Source organism: Euleptes europaea, chromosome 5, assembly GCF_029931775.1.
Source record: "Euleptes europaea isolate rEulEur1 chromosome 5, rEulEur1.hap1, whole genome shotgun sequence".
Classification (NCBI taxonomy): domain Eukaryota; kingdom Metazoa; phylum Chordata; class Lepidosauria; order Squamata; family Sphaerodactylidae; genus Euleptes; species Euleptes europaea.
The window spans coordinates 7969275-7988556 of record NC_079316.1 but is presented as its reverse complement, the minus strand read 5'-3'; the positions used below and the strand labels follow the sequence as shown (position 1 = coordinate 7988556).

The 19282-nt window shown below is 50.9% G+C and overlaps 1 protein-coding gene across 1 annotated transcript in view; it reads right to left on the bottom strand.

Annotated features, from left to right (window-relative positions):
* Window positions 1-19282, bottom strand: part of DIS3L2 (DIS3 like 3'-5' exoribonuclease 2) — a 246597-nt gene that overhangs the window by 190486 nt on the left and 36829 nt on the right. Inside the window, exons 5-6 of the mRNA XM_056850570.1 lie at window positions 14427-14480; window positions 3767-3868 (exon numbers count right to left, since the gene is read on the bottom strand). Coding sequence (XP_056706548.1) covers window positions 3767-3868; window positions 14427-14480 — 156 coding nt within the window. The remainder of the gene's footprint in view (window positions 1-3766; window positions 3869-14426; window positions 14481-19282) is intronic.

Below are 19282 nucleotides of genomic sequence, written 5' to 3'. Positions count from 1 at the left end.
AATTACTCCAGCAGCAACAAGGAAGCTTCGTGTGTGCAGTCTTCTCCCTTATGTTCCTGCCCAGAAACTAAGGATCACAGGGCCAGGCCCTCCTGAATGTCCCATCCATCAAAGAAGCTTATTTGGTGGGTACACGAGAGAGGGCCTTTCTGGTGGCAGCCCCACAATTATGGAATTGTCTCCCCACAGCGGTGCGCCTGGCCCCCTCATTTTCAATCGTCAGGAGGCAGTTTCTTGTGTACTTTATTTTACGTATTTTATCTATGTTGTAAGTCTTCTTGAGCTCTGTAAGGAAGACAGGTGGCTAATAAATGTTTTAGATCAGGGGTGGGGAACGTCAGGCCCAGGGGCTGTTTAAGGCCCGCAAAATCATTTGGTCTGGCCCTTCGTGGGTCCTGGAAGATCTCTATCTCAGAAGGATCTAAGACTGGCAATCCGCCCCCTCCCGCGGACAGGAATAGCCTCTATTCAAGGTGGGTGTGAGTTTGTTTTTGCGAGAAAAGGAACCTTTCCCCCCCACCCTGCAGAGGAGTCATTAGTTATGGAGCTGCTAGGACCACCCAAGAAACTTTGTTAACCCTTTCCCACCCGGGCCATGGAAAAACGTATTCCTTCTGTACTACAAGAGGGCTGGGGGCAGAAGTGGCAACAATGGAGGGGTTAAAGGGGGCATAGCCAGAATGCGCGGGGGGGGGGGAGTTCTTAGCCAGTGTGTCCTCATTTCACCTCTGTAGGCAGAGGTAGCAGGAACCAGCTGTAGAATCCGGCCCCAACCATGCGGAGCAGGAACAACTCTGGCATGTGGCTGGACGGCTACACCCGGCTGGTGCAACAGACCATCCTGTGTCACCAGGTGGGCGAGTGTGCCACCGGTTGGATGCCTGCCTGCTTGCCCATGCAGGGTGGGGGGTCATCTGGGGTAGCTGCCTGCTTGGCTAATTTTTAAGTTGATAATTTTGTATGGCCCATGAATGATGTTAAAAATATCCAAATGGCCCTTGGTGGAAAGAAGGTTCCCCACCCCTGTTTTAGATGAATAAAAATAAAATAAATAAGCCTGTAATCCTGAGGGGGGAGCGAATTACCACGTCATTCCTGACCCATGGGGTGACGTCACATCCCGACGTTTACTAGGCAGACTACGTTTCCGGGGTGGTTTGCCACTGCCTTCCCCAGTCATCTACATTTTACCCCCAGAAAGCTGGGTACTTATTTTACCGACCTCGGAAGGATGGAAGGCTGAGTCAACCTTGAACCTTGAGCTACCTGAAACCGACTTCTGTTGGGATCATGGAAAGCCTGGTATTTAATGTATGGCCACCAGATTCAGCAGCGCTGCTTTTCCCGGCCTTGGATATGAAACACGGCTCCTGTATCCTGGTCGGGCCCAAAACCTGCTGTTGTTCCTCCAGCTTGTAAAATGCAGCAACCCTTTCATTAAGTTCTTTAATAATAATGCCTTCTCGGCAATTCCTTCCCTCTACAGCTGCATTTATGGGCTCTTAACTGCAACATGTGCCTATACAGATTTGGCATTTGGGTTTCATTCTTGGATTAGCTGGGGCAAAACATGCGTAACAGCTCCTGACTCAGGGACAAATTGTTGGCTTGCCACATCGTTAGCTTCACAGCTGCCGATGAATCGAAGACACAAAGATTCATCAGGAGCAGGTGACCTAACCTTGGGGTACTGGGATGCTCAGAAGGAAGGAAGGTAGAGAAATATGATGGATAGATGGGATGGATGGACAAATAAATATTTCCAGAGGGTGGATTCCTGTAGGACATCCATTTTGTTCGGTTCCCCTCCGTGACATTATAGCACCACCACTTCATCAGGCCAAACGGGATACTGCGGGTTCCAGTCAAAGAGGATGACATGAAAAAAACAAGGCCCACATGGCCTCATGTAACAGTTGCTTCTGGCCTAGCTTCTCAGCCTGGGCAATGACAGACCTTCTCCACTGACTACTGTAACAACCCATTCTTGAGCCGCACTGGCGGCTCGACCCAAAGGCCTTTGGAGGCCGACCAAGGCCTCCGCTGGTGCAGAGGCTCACAACGCCAGCGCCCGGAAGGTGCACGCCGGCGTGAGTGGCCCCAACGCCAGAGTGCAGGCCCAGATACCGGTCCCTGGCCACCGCCACAGCAGTGATGGGCCCGGACGCTGCAGCAGTCTCCTGCTGGCCTCTGGCAGTTGGCACAGGCTGCGGCAGCGAGCCGTGAGATGTCTCAGCGCCCCGGCAGGTGTTGCTGGGGCGTTCCGGCGCAGACCGATGTAAGTCAGCCTCCCGAGCCATTTCGGCTCGGGAACGCCCCTTTTTATTTTTGTGAATATTTTTGTGAAACTTTGAGGGTTGCACAGGTTTTTGGCACTGGGCAGAGCGTCAGCTGGGCCCGGACACCGCCGCAGCCTCCCGCCGGCCTTTGGCCACCAGCACAGGCTGCAGCAGTGGCCCAAGAGGCATTCCCAGGGCGTAACAGTGCCGCCTAGGGGGGCGGGGGCAATGTTAGTCGGCCTCCCAACTCATTTCAGCTCGGGAACACCCCTTTTTGTTTTTGTGAAGATACGCCAGCTTTTTGCTGGCGTACCTCCTGTTTTGGTGCTGGGTAGAGACCGCCGAAACCTCCTTAGGAGCAACGCCTCTGGGTTGTCTCCTAAGCCCGGAGCAGGCATTCCTCCCAGGAATGCACTGTAAGTTTTGCTTGGACCTGTTCTGAGTAGGATTGTCAACTTCCAGGTAGTGGGTGAAGATCTCCTGCTGCTGATCTCCAGGCAACAGAGATCAGGTCCCTCGGAGAAAATTGCTGCTTTGGCAACTGGACTCTATGACATTGAAGTCCCTCCCTTCTCCAAACCCCGCCCTCCTCAGGCTCCACGCCCAAAAAAAATCTCTAAGTATTTCTTAATCTTGAGCTGGCAACCCTAGTTCTGAGACACCAACTCGCTCAGTCTGGACGGCAGGCCCGTCCACCAGACTTTTATTTATTTATTATTTCCACTTACTACCCTGCTCTCCCCAGCCAAAAACCAGGCTCAGAGCGGCTTACAAGAGTATAAATATCCAATAAATCAATAAAAGCATTAAAACAACATTCAAAATAGCCCTATAAAAACCATATAAATGTTATCCTAAGTTTACCTAAGGCACCTCTAGAGTGTAAAACACAAAACTTCAACTAGGCGAGCAGATGGAATAAATTCCAGATTGAATAGGGAAGATATGACCACAGTGGAGGTTAGGGAGGCCAGCATTTATATATAGGGAACCATAGCTGGCCTCAACCATAAGCCCGGCAGAACTCTTTGACGTCCCACAGGGCCCTGATCTCACTAGAGAGGCTATTCCACCAGGCAGGGATAGGGTTGCCAGGTCCCTCTTCGCCCCCAGCGGGAGGTTTTTGGGGCGGAGCCTGAAGAAGGCAGGGTTTGGGAGGGGAGAGATTTCAACTCCATAGAGTCCAATTGCCAAAGCGGCCATTTTCTCCAGGTGAACCGATCTCTATCGGCTGGAGATCAGTTGTAACAGCAGGAGATCTCCAGCTAGTACCTGGAGGTTGGCAACCCTAGGCAGGGGCCAGGGCAGGAAAAGCCCCGATCCTGGTAGTTTTCACAAGGTACTTCCTGTGTACTGCAACGTATCATTCTTTCATGGATTTAAGAACTTTCATGGGAAATGTTAAAAAACGCTCCTTTTGACCAGGGGCCGGTTAAGCCCTCCCCTCCCCGGCCAACAACCCCCCTAAAAGAGATCAAAGCGCTGACCTTCCACTGGTCCTTCGGAAGCAGCTTCACCACCACAATGTCCCCATTCAGAGCTCTGTTGCGAGAAACGACGCCATCGATGAAGATATCCCGGATGCCGTCCTAGAGAGGAAGACACACACACACAAATGAAATAGAAGCAGCCCTTGACCAGAGAAAAAATGCTGCTGGAACAGATACAAACTAGCCTGAAAAGGCATTGTAGGGCTCAGCCCCAGGACACCAACCACTGTGGCCATGAAAGCTCTTTTCCGAGGCCAGCATGGGGTGGGGGGGAAGGAAACATTGGCTCCTCAAGGCTCAGAGAGGTTCGTGGGGGGAGGAGGACAGCTTTGGAAGTGCAAAAAAAAAAAAAACTTGAACAAGAAACCTGATTCATAGAATCACAGAGAGAGCTATCCATGGCTACTAGTCCAAATGGATGCTCGTCATGATGCATACCTATTCTCTCCAGGATCGGAGGAGCATACCTATGATATTAGGTGCTGTGGGACGCAGGCAGGAGAATGCTGCTGCAGTTGTCTTGTTTGTGGGCTTCTTAGAGGCACCTGGTTGGCCACTGTGGGAACAGACTGCTGGACTTGATGGGCCTGGGGCTGACCCAGCATGGCCTTTTTTATGTTCTTATGGAGGAGAGAGGTATTCATGGCTCCTAGTCCAAATGGATACTGGTCATGATGCATACCTATTCTCTCCAGGATCAGAGGAGCATGCCTATGATATTAGGTGCTGTGGAACACAGGCAGGACAGTGCTGCTGCAGTCGTCTTGCTTGGGGCTTCCTGGAGGCACCTGGTTGGCCCCTGTGTTAACAGACTGCTGGACTTGATGGGCCTGGGTCTGATCCAGCAGGGATTTCCTTATGTTCTTATTACTATTTCCTGCCTCATGCCCAAAGCTGTCATTCTTCCTTCGCCTACAGCTGTTCCCAAGCCGTAGGACAGCCAGCAGCCCTGGACAGGAAAGGACCCAGTTTTCCACCACAGGAGCAGAAGTTGTGCCCCTGGCGGCCTCCTGGTGAAGCCAGCGGGGATCCTCGGCCGCCAAGAATTGCAAGCCGCTCCTGAGCATGAAATCCCAGCCAGCGGTGCGTGACAGACAAGACACACAAATTCTGGAGAGAAGGCTAGCACCCCCAGAGGGAAAACGGATCTCCGGCCAAAGGGACCGAAGGCCAGGCCCGCTGAGGGGATGAGGCAGGCTGAAAATGAAAAAAGATTGGTGGACTGGGCTTCCGTCAAAAAAAAAATTACAAATTGGAGCCTGTCCTCATCCATTTCACAGAGCAACGGGGGTCCTTTCCAGCAGTTTCCTCTGTTAAATCTCAATTTCAGCCATACCAAAAGAATAGAATGGAGAGGCAGCAGCCACAGCCCCACCCCAAAACCAAGTCAAAAGACCCACAGTTGGTCATCATAGGCAACAAGCGGCTATCTCAGGAAACAACAGGGTTGCCTGGTCCCTCTTCACCACCGGCAGGAGGTTTTTGGTGAGGAGGATGGTGTTTGGGGAGGGACTTCAATGCCATAGAGTCCCATGGCCAAAGCGGCCGCTTCCTCCAGCGGAACTGATCTCTATCGGCTGGAGATCAGTTGTCCAGCTAGTACCTTTACCAAAGGTAAATTTACCAAATTTACCAAAAAAATTAAACATCGCATGAATATACAGCCTCATGCTGCAAAATTCAAAACTAATCTTTGTTGCTTGATGAATAACCTTTGGACTATAATGTACCTCAAACCGAAAATTGTTTAAACTATCTTTAGAGAGTAGGGCTGCCAACCTCCAGGTGGTGACTGGAGACCTCCCGCTATTACAAGTGATCTCCAGGCGACAAGAATCAGTTCCCCTGGAGAAAATGGCCGCTTTGGCAATTGGACTCTATGGCATTGAAGCCCCTCCCCAAACCCCTCCCTTCTCGGGCTCCACCCCCAAAATCTCCAGGTATTTTCTAACCTGGAGTTGGCAACCCCATTAGATAGATTTTTCCTCGAAACGCATTTTATTTTTAAAAAATTGATTTGAAGTTTTAAAAATCTGATTTTTTAAAATAATTGATTTTTATGCACCCTGGAACAAACCAAAGCAGGCAAGACAGGATCAGGGACTCAGAGGGTAGGATTCTCAGTGCTGGACTGAACCCCCAGGGCCTCCGATTATCCAACCCTACACCATCATTTCAATGCTCTGTACATCACCTAGCACTAAACGAAGCATAATGCCAGATGTCGCAAACGTTGGCACATAACGGCCACGAGAATCAACAATTTCATCAGAACAGCTGCAGGGTAATTGTGCTGTCAAGGAAAGGGAGGCACAAGCAGATACCCGCCAGGTGGCCCGGCAGCCATGAAACGCTTGGTGCCATGAACCCCAGCTGGACCCCAACTCTTCCCCAGGGCGGGCAGAGGCAGCACCGTTCTCCTCATCAGCACATCCGGAACCGCTGGAATGAAATGCCTTCCTCTACGCAGTGCTACCCTCTTCAATAGGCCCTTGGGGGTGAGGGGAGAGTAACATCTCATTAAGCTGCTCAGAAACAAAGAAAGCCCCCATAGGAATGCACGCTGCAGTTTCAGCGGTCTCCGGCAAGGAAGGGTCTCTTGGGTATATTTTAATTAAGAAGGTTCTTCCTTTGCTGAAGCAGGCAGTGACGCTTCTTAAAAAACAAGAGCGGTGGTTGTTTCATGGGGCTGGATTCTTCCCTAGGATGGGGGTCACACAGAACCTCGGGAACACTTTGTGACAACGTGGTGTAGTGGTTAAGAGAGGTGGTTTGGAGCGGTGGACTATGAGCTGGAGAACCAGGTTTGATTCCCCCCTCCTCTACATAAGCAGCGGAGGCTAATCTGGTAAACCAGGTTGGTTTCCCCACTCCTACACATGAAGCCAGCTGGGTGACTTTGGGCTAGTCACAGTTCTCTCAGCCCCACCTATCTCACAGGGTGTCTGTTGTGGGGAGGGGAAGGGAAGGTGATTGTAAGCTGGTTTCATTCTTCCTTAAGTGGAAGAGAAAGTCAGCATGTAAAAACCAATTCCTCCTCCTCTTCCTCCTCTTCTTCTTCGTCAGTCCTCTGTAATTCATCACTAAGCTTCGCTAAAAGACCAGCCCATAAGTTGCCAGAGTTGGGGTAGGAGTGGGGGGAGAATCTATGTGTAAATCGGTCTGACCCGTGACTTGCTTCATACGCCGTGAAGCAGGGTGGAGAAAGAACAACCAGAAAGTGCCAGCGTGGCCCAGGGATTGGTATGTCAGACCAAGGAACGGAAGGGGGAGGCAACGTCCAAACGGCCGCTTGGCCATGAGTTCTGTGGGCCTCTCTTTGGGGCCAGTTTCCCATCTCGCTGCCTGAGCGACTCCCTGGAGTTGTCGTGAGGATGAAACAAAAGGCAGAAGAACCACCTGTGCATCCCTGGGCCCCTTGGAACAGGTGCCCTGGGGTCATAGAATCATAGAGTTGGAAGGGACCACCAGGATCATCTAGTCCAACCCCCTGCACATTGCAGGAAACTCTGAACAACCTCTCCCCCCCCCACACCCCCATACTTCATGTCCAGAAGAGGGCCAAGGTGCCCTCCCTCCTCCATCTAAGTGAAGCCATTCGCAGCCCTGGTCGACAGTGGGGCTGATGAATAAAGGCACTTGAGCCTTTAGCATTCGGCTTTGGCCAGGGCAAAAGGATGAAACCAACGACAGAGCGTGACACAAATCAGTCACCTCCTAAAGTAAATTTCTCAAGTACACCCTGGGGGCCGCATCAGGTCCTCTAAATCACAGCTTCTTAAACTGAGGGTCGGGGCTCGCGATTTTTTTAAACTTTAAAACAAATTTCTTTATGATTTATTATCAGTAAATGTTTGATTTGTATACCTACTTTATATACCTATATACACGGGGTTGCATAAAAATTTCTCAGGTGAAAAGGCGTCGCGAGTGGGAAATGTTGAAGAAGCCCTGCTCTAAATCACAAGGCCACATAAATTGTTCAAAAGGCAAACAGCAGGGGTTTACGTCTGACTGGCCACTCTTGCAGGGCGGCAGTGGAGCAAGTCTCTGATTTTGTAACGCCAGCAAGTTCGGCTTCTGCTTTAATTATCTGCTCCTGATTGCCGCTAAACTCTTGCTGGCAATAAAACTGCTATTTTCTTCAGTCTCGACAGAAAACACACCGCTAATGTTGAGGCAGGAGAGTCCCCGACCCTTCCCCAGAATGCGATTATATTCACACTTCTGCTGCCTAGACGTGTGACTAGGACAGGCATCAAGAAAAGAAAAGAGCAACCAAAATGATCAGGGGACTAGAGCAACTGCCCCATGAGGAGCGGTTAAAATGCTTAGGGCTGTTTAGCTTGGAAAGAAGGCGGCTGAGGGGAAATATGATAGGGGTCTATAACATTATGCATGGTATAGAGAGAGGGGACAGGGAGAAGGTTATCTTCCTCTCTCATAATACCAGAACGCGGGGTCATCTGCTGAAGCTGGAGGGTGAGAGTCTCAAGACAGATAAAGTATTTCTTCACACAACTCATAGTTCAGTTGTGGAACTCCCTGCCCCAGGATGTGGTGATGGCTGCCAACTTGGAAGGCTTTAAGAGCGGAGTGGACATGTTCCTGGAGGAGAGGGCTATCCATGGCTACCAGTCACATGAACACACATGAACACATGAAGCTGCCTTATACTGAATCAGACCCTCACTCCACCAAAGTCAGTTTTGTCTACTCAGACCGGCAGCAGCTCTCCAGGGTCTCAGGCTGAGGTCTTTCACATCACCAACTTGCCTAGTCCCTTTAACTGGAGATGCTGGGGATTGAACCTGGGACCTTCTGCATGCCAAGCAGATGCTCTACCACTGAGGCATGGCCCCTCTCCAGGCCGGGGTCTTTCACATCACGGAGGAGAGGGCCATCCATGGCTACAGATCAAAATGGACAGTAGTCATGAGGCATACCTATCCTCTCCAGGATCAGAGGAGCATGCCTATTCTATTAGGTGCTTTGGAACACAGGCAGAACAATGCTGCTGCAGTTGTCTTGTTTGCGGCTTCCTAGAGACACCTGGTTGGCCCCTGTGTTAACAGACTGCTGGACTTGATGGGCCTGGGTCTGATGCAACAGGGCCTTTCTTATGTTCTGTTCCCGTCATGGTTGCACTGAGCAAAAGGCCCTGTATCTCTGCAACAATCCTGCCTTCATCGCCCAAATCCACTGCCACCTAGCAAGGCCCACGAGGGTCGCGCCTGCCCCCCCTCCTCTATCCTGCCCTGACGCTGGAAGTCTTTGAATCCAGGCAGAGAGCGGCTGCCCTGATGTGAAACTAAGGCCATTCCACAGCAGGACAGAGTTGCTCCCTGCAGCCGCTCTCAACAGCTGTGCCTCCCATGACAAGATGCAGAAAAACTGCAAAGCTTCTTGGACTAACATAATTCAAGCTGGAAGCTGTCCTTCAGAAGAGTCCAGCTTTTTCTCTTCTCCCCCCTCCCCCCCCAGCAATCCCACCATGTACTTAAAAATGTTTGACATCATTCAAGAGAAGCGCCTTCTCGTTTCAATCATCCCCCCCTGCAGCAATCTGTAAGAGGCGGTCTTCGCCCCACAGTTTTATTTACTTCTTATACAAAAGGCAGTCCCCGCCACCTGCCATCGGCTCTGCCAAATGTTGCAACGGCAGCAGAGAAAGTGAGAAATTCTCTGTTCTTTCGGCAGTTTGTCGAAGATGTTTCTTTGTGCTGGTGAACAGGTTAATTCACACACTCCCCAGGTGTGCCTGGGATTTCCCAGCTGGGTCCCTCTTCTCTGGTAAGTCCAGGTTTCACACCCTAGAAAACTTTCATGGGAACTGAAAAGCTAGATTCAAGTCTGGTAGTAACTTAGGGACCAATAAGATTTTGGGGGGTATGAGCTTTCGACAGTCAATGCTTCTTTCATCAGATATAAGTAGGAATGGAGATCCCTAAGAACATAAGAAAGGCCCTGCTGGATCAGACCAAGGCCCAGCAAGTCCAGCAGTCTGTTCCCACAGTGGCCAACCAGGTGCCTCTAGGAAGCCCACAAACAAGACCACTGCAGCAGCAGCATCCTGCCAGTACCTAATATAATAGGCATGCTCCTCTGATCCTGGAGAGAATAGGTAATGCATCATGACGTATCAATTTTGACTAGTAGCCAAGGTTGGGTGGGATAAATAAAATATATAGATAATGGGGTCTGGAGACCGTCCTATGGGGAAAGGCTGAAGGAGCTGGGTATGTTTAGCCTGCCATATAGAGAGGGGGGTGCCGAGTTGTTTTCTGTTGCCCCAGAAGGTCGGACCAGAACCAACGGGTTGAAATTAAATCAAAAGAGTTTCCATCTAGGCATTAGGAAGAATTTTCTAACAGTTAGGGCGGTTCCTCAGTGGAACAGGCTTCCTCGGCAGGTGGTAAGTTCTCCTTCCCTGGAGGTTTTTAAGCAGAAGCTAGATGGCCATCTGTCAGCAATGCTGATCCTATGGCCTTGGGCAGATCATGGGAGGGAGGGCATCTTGGCTATCTTCTGGGCATGGAGTAGGGGTCACTGGGGGCGTGAGGGGGAGGTAGTTGTGAAATTCCTGCATTGTGCAGGGGGTTGGACTAGATGACCCTGGTGGTCCCTTCCAACTCTATGATTCTATGATATAATTTATTTAAAATGCTATGTCTAGGTAAAAATTATGTACAAAACATTAAAACAGCACAATGACATTTCCTAAGGTCGATATCTATAACCATGTGCCAGACGCATTTCGGCCTGTTTGGCCTTCCTCAGTGGCATATTGAAACCCATGTAAAACATACACACATTTACAGATATATATATATATACATATACAGACAATATATATCAGGCCAGGCATATATATATATATAGGTTGTATAATATATTTCCAATTATACAAACATCTGGTAAGATTGTCTCAAGTTGTTATGCTGGGCTGTATATGTCTCCCATATAAAATGTGTGCAATTATCAACCTGGCAAAACAAGTACCTGATGGAGGTCCACAATTCCCTTGACCTTTTGATTCTTTTTTAAGAGGAGGAAATCAAACATTCACTCAGAGCACTCAGGACATGACAAAGTGACAGAGCATCTGCTTGGCATGCAGAAAGCCACAGGTTCAATCCCTACCAAAAACAGGGGAAAAGGATCAGGCAGTAGGTGATGTGAAAGACCTCCGCCTGAGACCCTGGAGAGCCGCTGCCAGTCTGAGTACACAAGACTGACTTTGATGGACTGATGTTCTGGTACAGCAGAAGGCAGCTTGATGTGTTCACCTATGTCACCAGTGCAAGAGCTGCCCAAGGCAGGGGGAGCGACTCTTCCCCTCTACCTTGCCAAGGGTACTGTCCATCTATATGTGCCTAAAACCAGACTGACATCTCGGGCGCTTACACCCGTCCTGAATAATGCACTTTCAATCCACTTTCGATGCACTTTAACGATCGTCCACAAAGTAAAATCCAGCTGCAAAGTGCATTGAAAGTGGATTGAAAGTGAATTATTCAGGATATGTGAAAGCGCCCCTAGCGATTATTAAATCTGCTCGTTGTGCCAGTGGGGGGCGAAGCTACCCAGCAGCAGATTCCGCACTATTTCTAATGAATTACTTCAAGCTATTATTAAAAGCAAGCCTGTGGCCACCTAGAGATAAATTAATTTGGTAGCGAAGCAGATAACAGGCACAGACACTACACAGACAAATCCCAAGTCCTGGATCATTAAGCCCTGTCATCTAACAGACCTGCAAGTTAAAAGAAGGAACATAAGAACATAAGAAAAGCCATGCTGGATCACACCCAGGCCCATCAAGTCCAGCAGTCTGTTCACATGGCGGCCAACCAGGTGCCTCTAGGAAGCCCACAAACAAGACCACTGCAGCAGCATTGTCCTGCCTATGTCCCAAAGCACCTAATATAATAGTCATGCTCCTCTCATCGTGGAGAGAATAGGTTTGCATCATGACTGGTATTCATTTTGACTGGTATTCATTTGGGGAGGGGCCGTGGTAGTGCATCTACCTAGCATGCAGAAGGTCCCAGGTTCAATCTTCGGCATCTCCAGTTAAAGGGACTAAGGCAAGTAGGTGATGTGAAAGACCCTGCCCTGAGAGGGGCCGTGGCTCAGTGGTAGAGCATCTGCTTGGCATGCAGAAGGTTCCAGGTTCAATCCCCTGCATCTCCAGTTAAAGGGACTAAGCAAGTAGGTGATGTAAAAGACCCCGGCCTGAGACCCTGGAGAGTGGCCGTAGCTCAGTGGCAGAGCATCTGCTTGGAATGCAGAAGGTGCCAGGTTCAATCCCCAGCATCTCCAGTTAAAGGGACTAGGCAAGTAGGTGATGTAAAAGACCCCGGCCTGAGACCCTGGAGAGTGGCCGTGGCTCAGTGGTAGAGCATCTGCTTGGCATGGAGAAGGTCCCAGGTTCAATCCCCAGCATCTCCAGTTAAAGGGACTAGACAAGTTGGTGATGTGAAAGACCTCAGCCTGAGACCCTGGAGAGCTGCTGCCGGTCTGAGTAGACAATACTGACTTTGATGGAGCGAGGGTCTGATTCAGTATAAGGCAGCTACATGTGTTCATGTGTTCATGTGTGTTCATGTGACTAGTAGCCATGGATAGCCCTCTCCTCCAGGAACATGTCCACTCCGCTCTTAAAGCCTTCCAAGTTGGCAGCCATCACCACATCCTGGGGCAGAGAGTTCCACAATTGAATATGAGTTGTGTAAAGAAATACTTTATTTTATCTGTCTTGAATCTCTCACCCTCCAGCTTCAGCAGATGACCCAGCGTTCTGGTGTTATGAGAAAGAAAACCTTCTCCCTGTCCCCTCTCTCCATACCATGCATAATGTTATAGACCTCTACCATGTCTCCCTTAACTGCCTTCTTCCTAAGCTTTCTAAGCTAAACAGCCCTATAGAGAAAGTTAAGGTACCCACAGTCCCACTCCATACAAGTTCCATAAACGGCACCGAGTTTGGCACATTATTTTGAGATCGGGTTTACGAATTAGCTCATGCAGCAGGCAAGCAGCAGAGAAACACATTCGTTTTGGGGAGCTTAACTTAAAGTCAGGGGAAAATCTGTAAGCCATCTGTAATCAGTAATCATAAACCCTCGGTTTATAGCTAACCGGTGGTCCCAACCTGGGCTCAGCTGGCTTCGGTGGCTCAAAACGAGCACCGCCTCTGGCACCAGGCGCTCGGATCATTGTGTGCTAGAACTACCAAAACGGCCGCTCCTTGACAACTGGCGTTCATTTCAAGGGGGTTTCCGCGGATCAGAGGCCACGTAGAAGCAGCGCTTGATGGACTCTGCCCAACGCCTTTACGTGGGCGCACGTATCTTGGGATGTAATTGCAAGCTGCCAAACAGACCTAAGGGGGTGGTTCTGAGACTGGTGGCATTTTCACACATGCTGAGTAATGCGCTTTCAATCCATTGTCAATGCAATTTGCGGCTGGATTTTACTGTGCGAAACAGCAAAGTCCACTTGCGAATGATTGCTAAACTGCTTTGGAACTGGATTGAAAGTGCATTATTCAGCATGTGTAAAAGCGCCCGTTGCACAGTGATTCACACCATGTGTGTTCTCTGATCACTCTTAAGGGAGGAGAAGGAGAAGGGGAAGGAGAAGAGTTGGTTTTTATATGCTGACTTTCTCTACCACTTAAGGAAGAATCGAACTGGCTTACAATCACCTTCCTTTCCTCTACCCCACAACAGACACCCTGTGAGGTAGGTGAGGCTGAGAGAGTGTGACTAGCCCAAGGTCACCCTGCTGGCTTCATGTGTAGGAGTGAGGAAACAAATCAAGTTCACTGGACTAGCATCCTCCGCTTATGTGGAGGAGTGGGGAATCAAGTCTGGTTCTCCAGATCAGAGTCCTCCACTCTTAACCACTACACCACACTGGCTATAAGGACAGGACTGCTTCCTTCTGGAAATTTCCTACATGCTACAAGTACAACAGTGGTCCAGGAATGGATTAGTATGTGATTCACCCCAACAATTCTGAAATACTGAGCCCTTGAGGGTATGCTTGTTATCATTAGATGATGCATGTTATCGTCAGAGTAGCTATGGGGGCAGAGTTGGCATAAGTGTTTGCTGAGTGTCCAAGGTTTCCATTTTGATTCAGGCAAGGATTTAAAACAAAATATCAATTTATACTTCATTTCCCGCCTGCCCCCTGCACACACACACACACAGTTCTTGCCATTCTTTATCCTCTAGTGTTTTTTTTTCTCCTTCCCTCTTCCTGGCGAGAGCCAGCGTGGTGTAGTTGTTAAGAGAAGTGGTTTGGAGTGGTGTATTCTGATCTGGAGAACCGGGTTTGATTCCCCACTCCTCCACGTGAGTGGCAGAGGCTAATCTGGTGAACTGAGTTGGTTTTGCCACTCCTCCACATGAAGCCACCTGGGTGACCTTGGGCTAGTCACAGTTCTCAGCCCCACCTACCTCACAGTTGTAGGGAAGGGAAGGTGATTGTAAGCCGGTTTGATTCTGCCTTAAGTGACAGAGGAAGTCAGCATATAAAAACCAACTCTTCTTCTAAGGTGCTACCGGACTTGGGTTTCATTCTACTGTTACAGACTAACACAGGTACCCCACCTGAAACTGTTAAGGAAGTAGACTTTACTTACTGGAGATGGAATGAAGGCCTCGTGGTACTTCTTGGGGTTTATTCTCAAGGATCCCTTTTTTAAAAAGAAAGAGAAGAACAGAAGTTAGGGATTGAGGGAAATAACCTTCTTCTGCAATTCCAATAAAAGAATTAGCAACAATTTGCTGGGTTTTACTTCTTGGGCCAATAACCCCATAATCCTTCCCGCCAAGAGACAGGCAATACCCTTGCTCAGTTCCTGGGAAAACAACCAATAATGAAAAACATTGCTGTGTTATAGTACATGAGCAGCCAGTGTGATGCAGCGACAAAAAAAGCTAATGGGATCTTGGGGTGCATCAACAGAGGAATAACATTCAAAGCGCAAGATGTCATAGTTCCACTGTACACTGCATCGGTCAGGCCGCACCTGGAATATTCTGTGCAGTTCTGGAGGCCTCACTTCAAAAAGGATGTAGTCAGATGAAAATATAAGTGGAATATAGAAGAGTGCTAGTTAAAGAAGGTAATAATTCATAGAATCATAGAGTTGGAAGGCGACATAGAGGCCATCTAGTCCAACCTCCTGCTCAATGCAGGATCAGCCTAGAGCCGTGTTGGCGAACCTATGGCACGCGTGCCCGACCCGGCACGCGTAGCCCTTTCTGCCGGCACGCGGGTAAGTGGGGGACGGGACCGAAAGTCCAGACGGGCGAGGCAGCGACAAATGGAAGAGGTGGAGAGAGAGCAAGCCTGCTTCCTGAGGGACGGGGCAAGGAACCGGCAAGCCAGGAGAAGACGGAGAGCAGAGACGTGGTGGCGCGCCGCCGCACCCCAGCTGTAGCCCCGCCGCCCGGTCGCGCCTGCGCCAGTCAGAGGACTTGGCTGGAGGCGTGGGGAGGAGGGCAGGATGTTCCAGCCCTAATAAGGTCTTGGGGGCGGGACTAGAGGGAGGGCTGGAACATCCTGCCCTCCTCCCCATGCCCCCACCCAAGTCCTCTGACTGGCGCAGGCACGACCGGGCGGCGGAGCTACAGCTGGGGTGCGGCGGCGTGCCGCCGCGTCTCTGCGCTCCGTCTTCTCCTGGCTGCTGGCTTGCTGGTTCCTCGCCCCGTCCCTCGGGAAGCGGGCTTGCTCTCTCTCCACCTCTTCCATTCGTCGTTGCCTCGCCAGTCTGGACTTTTGGTCCCATCCCGAGCCACTTACCAGCGTGCCGGCAGAGGAGGCTCCATCCCGGCCTCGTCGACCCGTAGCAGTCCGGGGGCTGCAGGGACACGGCTTCTTGCAAGGGAGGCCAGGCCCGCCCGCCCACTGCAAAAGGCCCCCAAAGGCCGGGCCGTCACCTGCGGCGCCTCTCCCGCTCAGCAAAGAGGAGCCGCCGCCGCCCCGGTTCTGTCCAGCGCGCAGCCCAGCTGAGCGGCCTGCAAAGTGGCGCCGGGGAGCGGGAGCAGCCCGTGCGGTGGGGGGGGCGTGCTGCAGTGGCGGCCGGCGGGACTTGCGCCCAAGCAGCCGCGCACCACTTCGCCCTTGCAGCGCTGCCTTCTTCTTCCTTCTCCCAGAGGCTCCTGGCCCAGCCTGGGCTCCGTTGCAGCTGGCAGCTGCAGCCCGGGGGGGGGGGGGCGGCTCAGCCCCTGCCAAGGGGCCCCCGCCATTGGCCCGCCTGGCCTTTCCCAGAACGGACGTTGCAGAGCTGGGGAAAGTGCCCAAGAGGGCGGCCACGACGGCCAGCCCCTGGGCGCCTTTTTATGAGGACTGTAAGCAGATGATGAGAGGGAGGTCCCCTTGGCCATCTTCTGGGCATGGAGTAGTGGGGGGGTCACTGGGTGTGTGTGTGTGGGAGGTAGTTGTGAATCTCCTGCATTGTGCAGGAGTTGTTTTTTCTAAACTAAAACCTCAGTATTCAGGTTAAATTGCCGCATTGGCACTCGGCAATAAATAAGTGGGTTTTGGGTTGCAGTTTGGGCACTTGGTCTCTAAAAGGTTCGCCATCACTGGCCTAGAGCATCCCTGACAAGTGTTTGTCTAGCCTCTGCTTAAAGACGGCCAGCAAGGGGGAGCTCGCCGATTCCACTGTTGAACAACTCTTAATAGTAATTTTTTTTCTAATATCCAACCAGTACCTCTCTGCCAGCAATTTAAACCCATTATTGCGAGTCCTATTCTCTCCTGCCAGCAGGATCAGCTCCCTGCCCTCCTCTAAGTGACAGCCCTTCAAATACTTCAGGAGAGCAATCATGTCCCCCCTCAACCTCCTCTTCTCCAGACTAAACATTTCCAACTCCCTTAGCCTCTCCTCGCAGGGCTTGGTCTCCAGGCCCCTGATCATCCTTGTCGCTCTCCTCTGCACCTGCTCGATTCTGTTCACATCCTTTTTGAAGTGAGGCCTCCAGAACTGCACACAAGACTCCAAGTGTGGCCTGACCAATGCAGTGTACAGGAGAACTATGACATCTTGCGCTTTGGATGTTATGCCTCTGTTGATGCACCCCAAGATCCCATTAGCATTTTTTGTCTCTGTATCACACTGGCTGCTCATATTTAACTTATGGTCCACCCGTACCCCAAGATCTTGCTGCCCAGAAGTGTGTGTACTTGGATGGGGGACCACCAAGGAAGATGCTGCGGAGAAGGCAACGGCAAACCACCTCTGCTTCTCACTTGCCTTGAAAGCCCCTGCTGGGGCCACTATAAGGCAGCTGTGACTTCATGGCACTTTACACACACACACACAAATACCCACACGCACTTTACACCCACACACACACACACACGCACACAAGGTAAAAAGGTATTCTACCAGATGACGACTTTATAGTTAATCCCTAGTAATTCTCAACAGGAAATTTGCTGTCTTCATGTCACTCTGGAGTCTTTGACCACTGAACAGCCCTTCTTATAGTGCAATCCTAAGCAAGTCTACTCAGAATCTTACTGAAGTCTACTCAGTAGGGCTTACTCACATGAACACATGAAGCTACCTTATAGTGAATCAGACCTTCCGTCCATCGTATTGCCTACTCAGACAGCAGCCCTCCAGGGTCTCAGGCAGAGGTCTTTCCCATCACCTACCTGCCTAGATCCCTTTAACTCAGTCATGTCCAAAGTCCGGCCCGGGGGCCAATTGCGGCCCCTGGGCCGGTTTAATACGCCCCCCCAGCCTGTTTTGCAAAGAGAGAAAAGGGGGCGCGTGGGGGCTGCACCTGTGTTTTGCATCCCCGACCAAGGGGGCAAAGCTTGGGCAGAGGGTCGCCTTGATTGGCTGTCTCAGCCCCACCCCCCGGAATGAAGGCCAGAGAGTCTGAAACCCTAGAGAGGCCACTTCCTTCTTACCTAGAGCCCGCGCGGGGGGACGTGGCCTTTGTTGTTCTGACGCATGGAAAAGCAGCAGCAGCTCCTCCCGAGTGGGTCAAGGGCATCCTGAGGATGGGTTGGGGGGGACTCGAGGGTGGGAAAGGTGGCGGGGGGAAGGGAAATGCAAGGGAGGTCAGAGGCTGGCCCCAATCCGGGAGAGGAAAGACACCCCCACACACACACACACAAACACCGAAAAGCCTGGGAGTGGGGGGGGGGGCTGCAGGTTCTCTCCAAGGCAAGTGGTTGCTTCGAAAGAAGGGATGGGGTGGGGGAAATAAATTACTCCTGGCATGTATCGTGTTTGGAAATGAGGCGCGTTCAGAAGGGGAAGAGTCTGCAGAGGACACCCGTGTTCATTCCGGAGGTCAAAGCCCCGAGCAGAGAGCAAAGAGGTCAGAAGGAAAGAATAAGAGAAGAGTTGGTTTTATATGCCCACTTTCTCTACCACTTAAGGGTGGCTTACAATCGCCCTCCCCTTCCCCTCCCCCTCCCCACAACAGATACCCTGTGAGATAGGTAAGGCTAAGAGAGCTGTGACTAGCCCAAGGTCACCCAGCTGGCTTCGTGTGTAGGAGCGGGAGAAACAAATCCAGCTCACCAGATTAGCCTCCACCGCTCATGTGGAGGAGTGGGGGAATCAGACCCGGTTCTCCAGATCAGACTCCACCGCTCCAAACCACCACTCTTAACCATTACACCACGCTGGCTCTCATGGGGAGAAAAACTCCACATTCCTCCCTGCACGGGAGATGTCAGAGTGTTTGAATCTTGGACTCCATGAGAATGAAAACCAGTTTATTTCCTGGCTCAGATGAGGGGAGGATAGAATACCCCCAGCATGGTTGAAGGGAGAGAGTCAACAGCCCCAGAGAGGCACATGAGTGGGGGGGGGGGAGGAAGAGTTCCTGCTTCCTCCCTACAGAAGGAAGGTTGGAGATTTAGAAGCTGGGGGGCGTCCGGTGAGCTGAAAGGGGCTTTGGGGAAAGGAAGGAATGTAGCCATGGTTTTTGTGGTGCAGTCTGTGGTTATGGGCATAATAAGTATGCTGTTTTCAATAAACTTTGCATAAAATAGTTAATTTGCATTTAATTAATTTAATTAAGAATGTCAGGCAAAATGGTTGGCCCTCAGGCATGTTCACTTCATCAAATCTGGCTCTCTTTGAAAAAAGTTTGGACACCCCTGCTTTAACTGGAGAAGCAGGGGATTGAACCTGGGACCTTCTGCATGCCAAGCAGATGCTCTACCACTGAGCCACGGCCCTGAGTTTGATCCCAAAGGAAGTCGGTTTCAGGTAGCCGTCTCAGCCTTCCATCCTTCCGAAGTCGGTAAAATCAGTTCCCAGCATGCTGGGGATAAAGCGTAGACGACTGGGGAAGACAACGGCAGCCCACCCCATAAACACAGTCTGCCTAGTAAACGTTGTGATGTGATGTTACCCCAAGGTCAGTAATGACTCGGTGCTTGCACAGGGGACCACCTTTACCTTTACAGATCTACGGTGCAGCCTCATTTGAAATACTGTATGCAGTTGGGGTCACC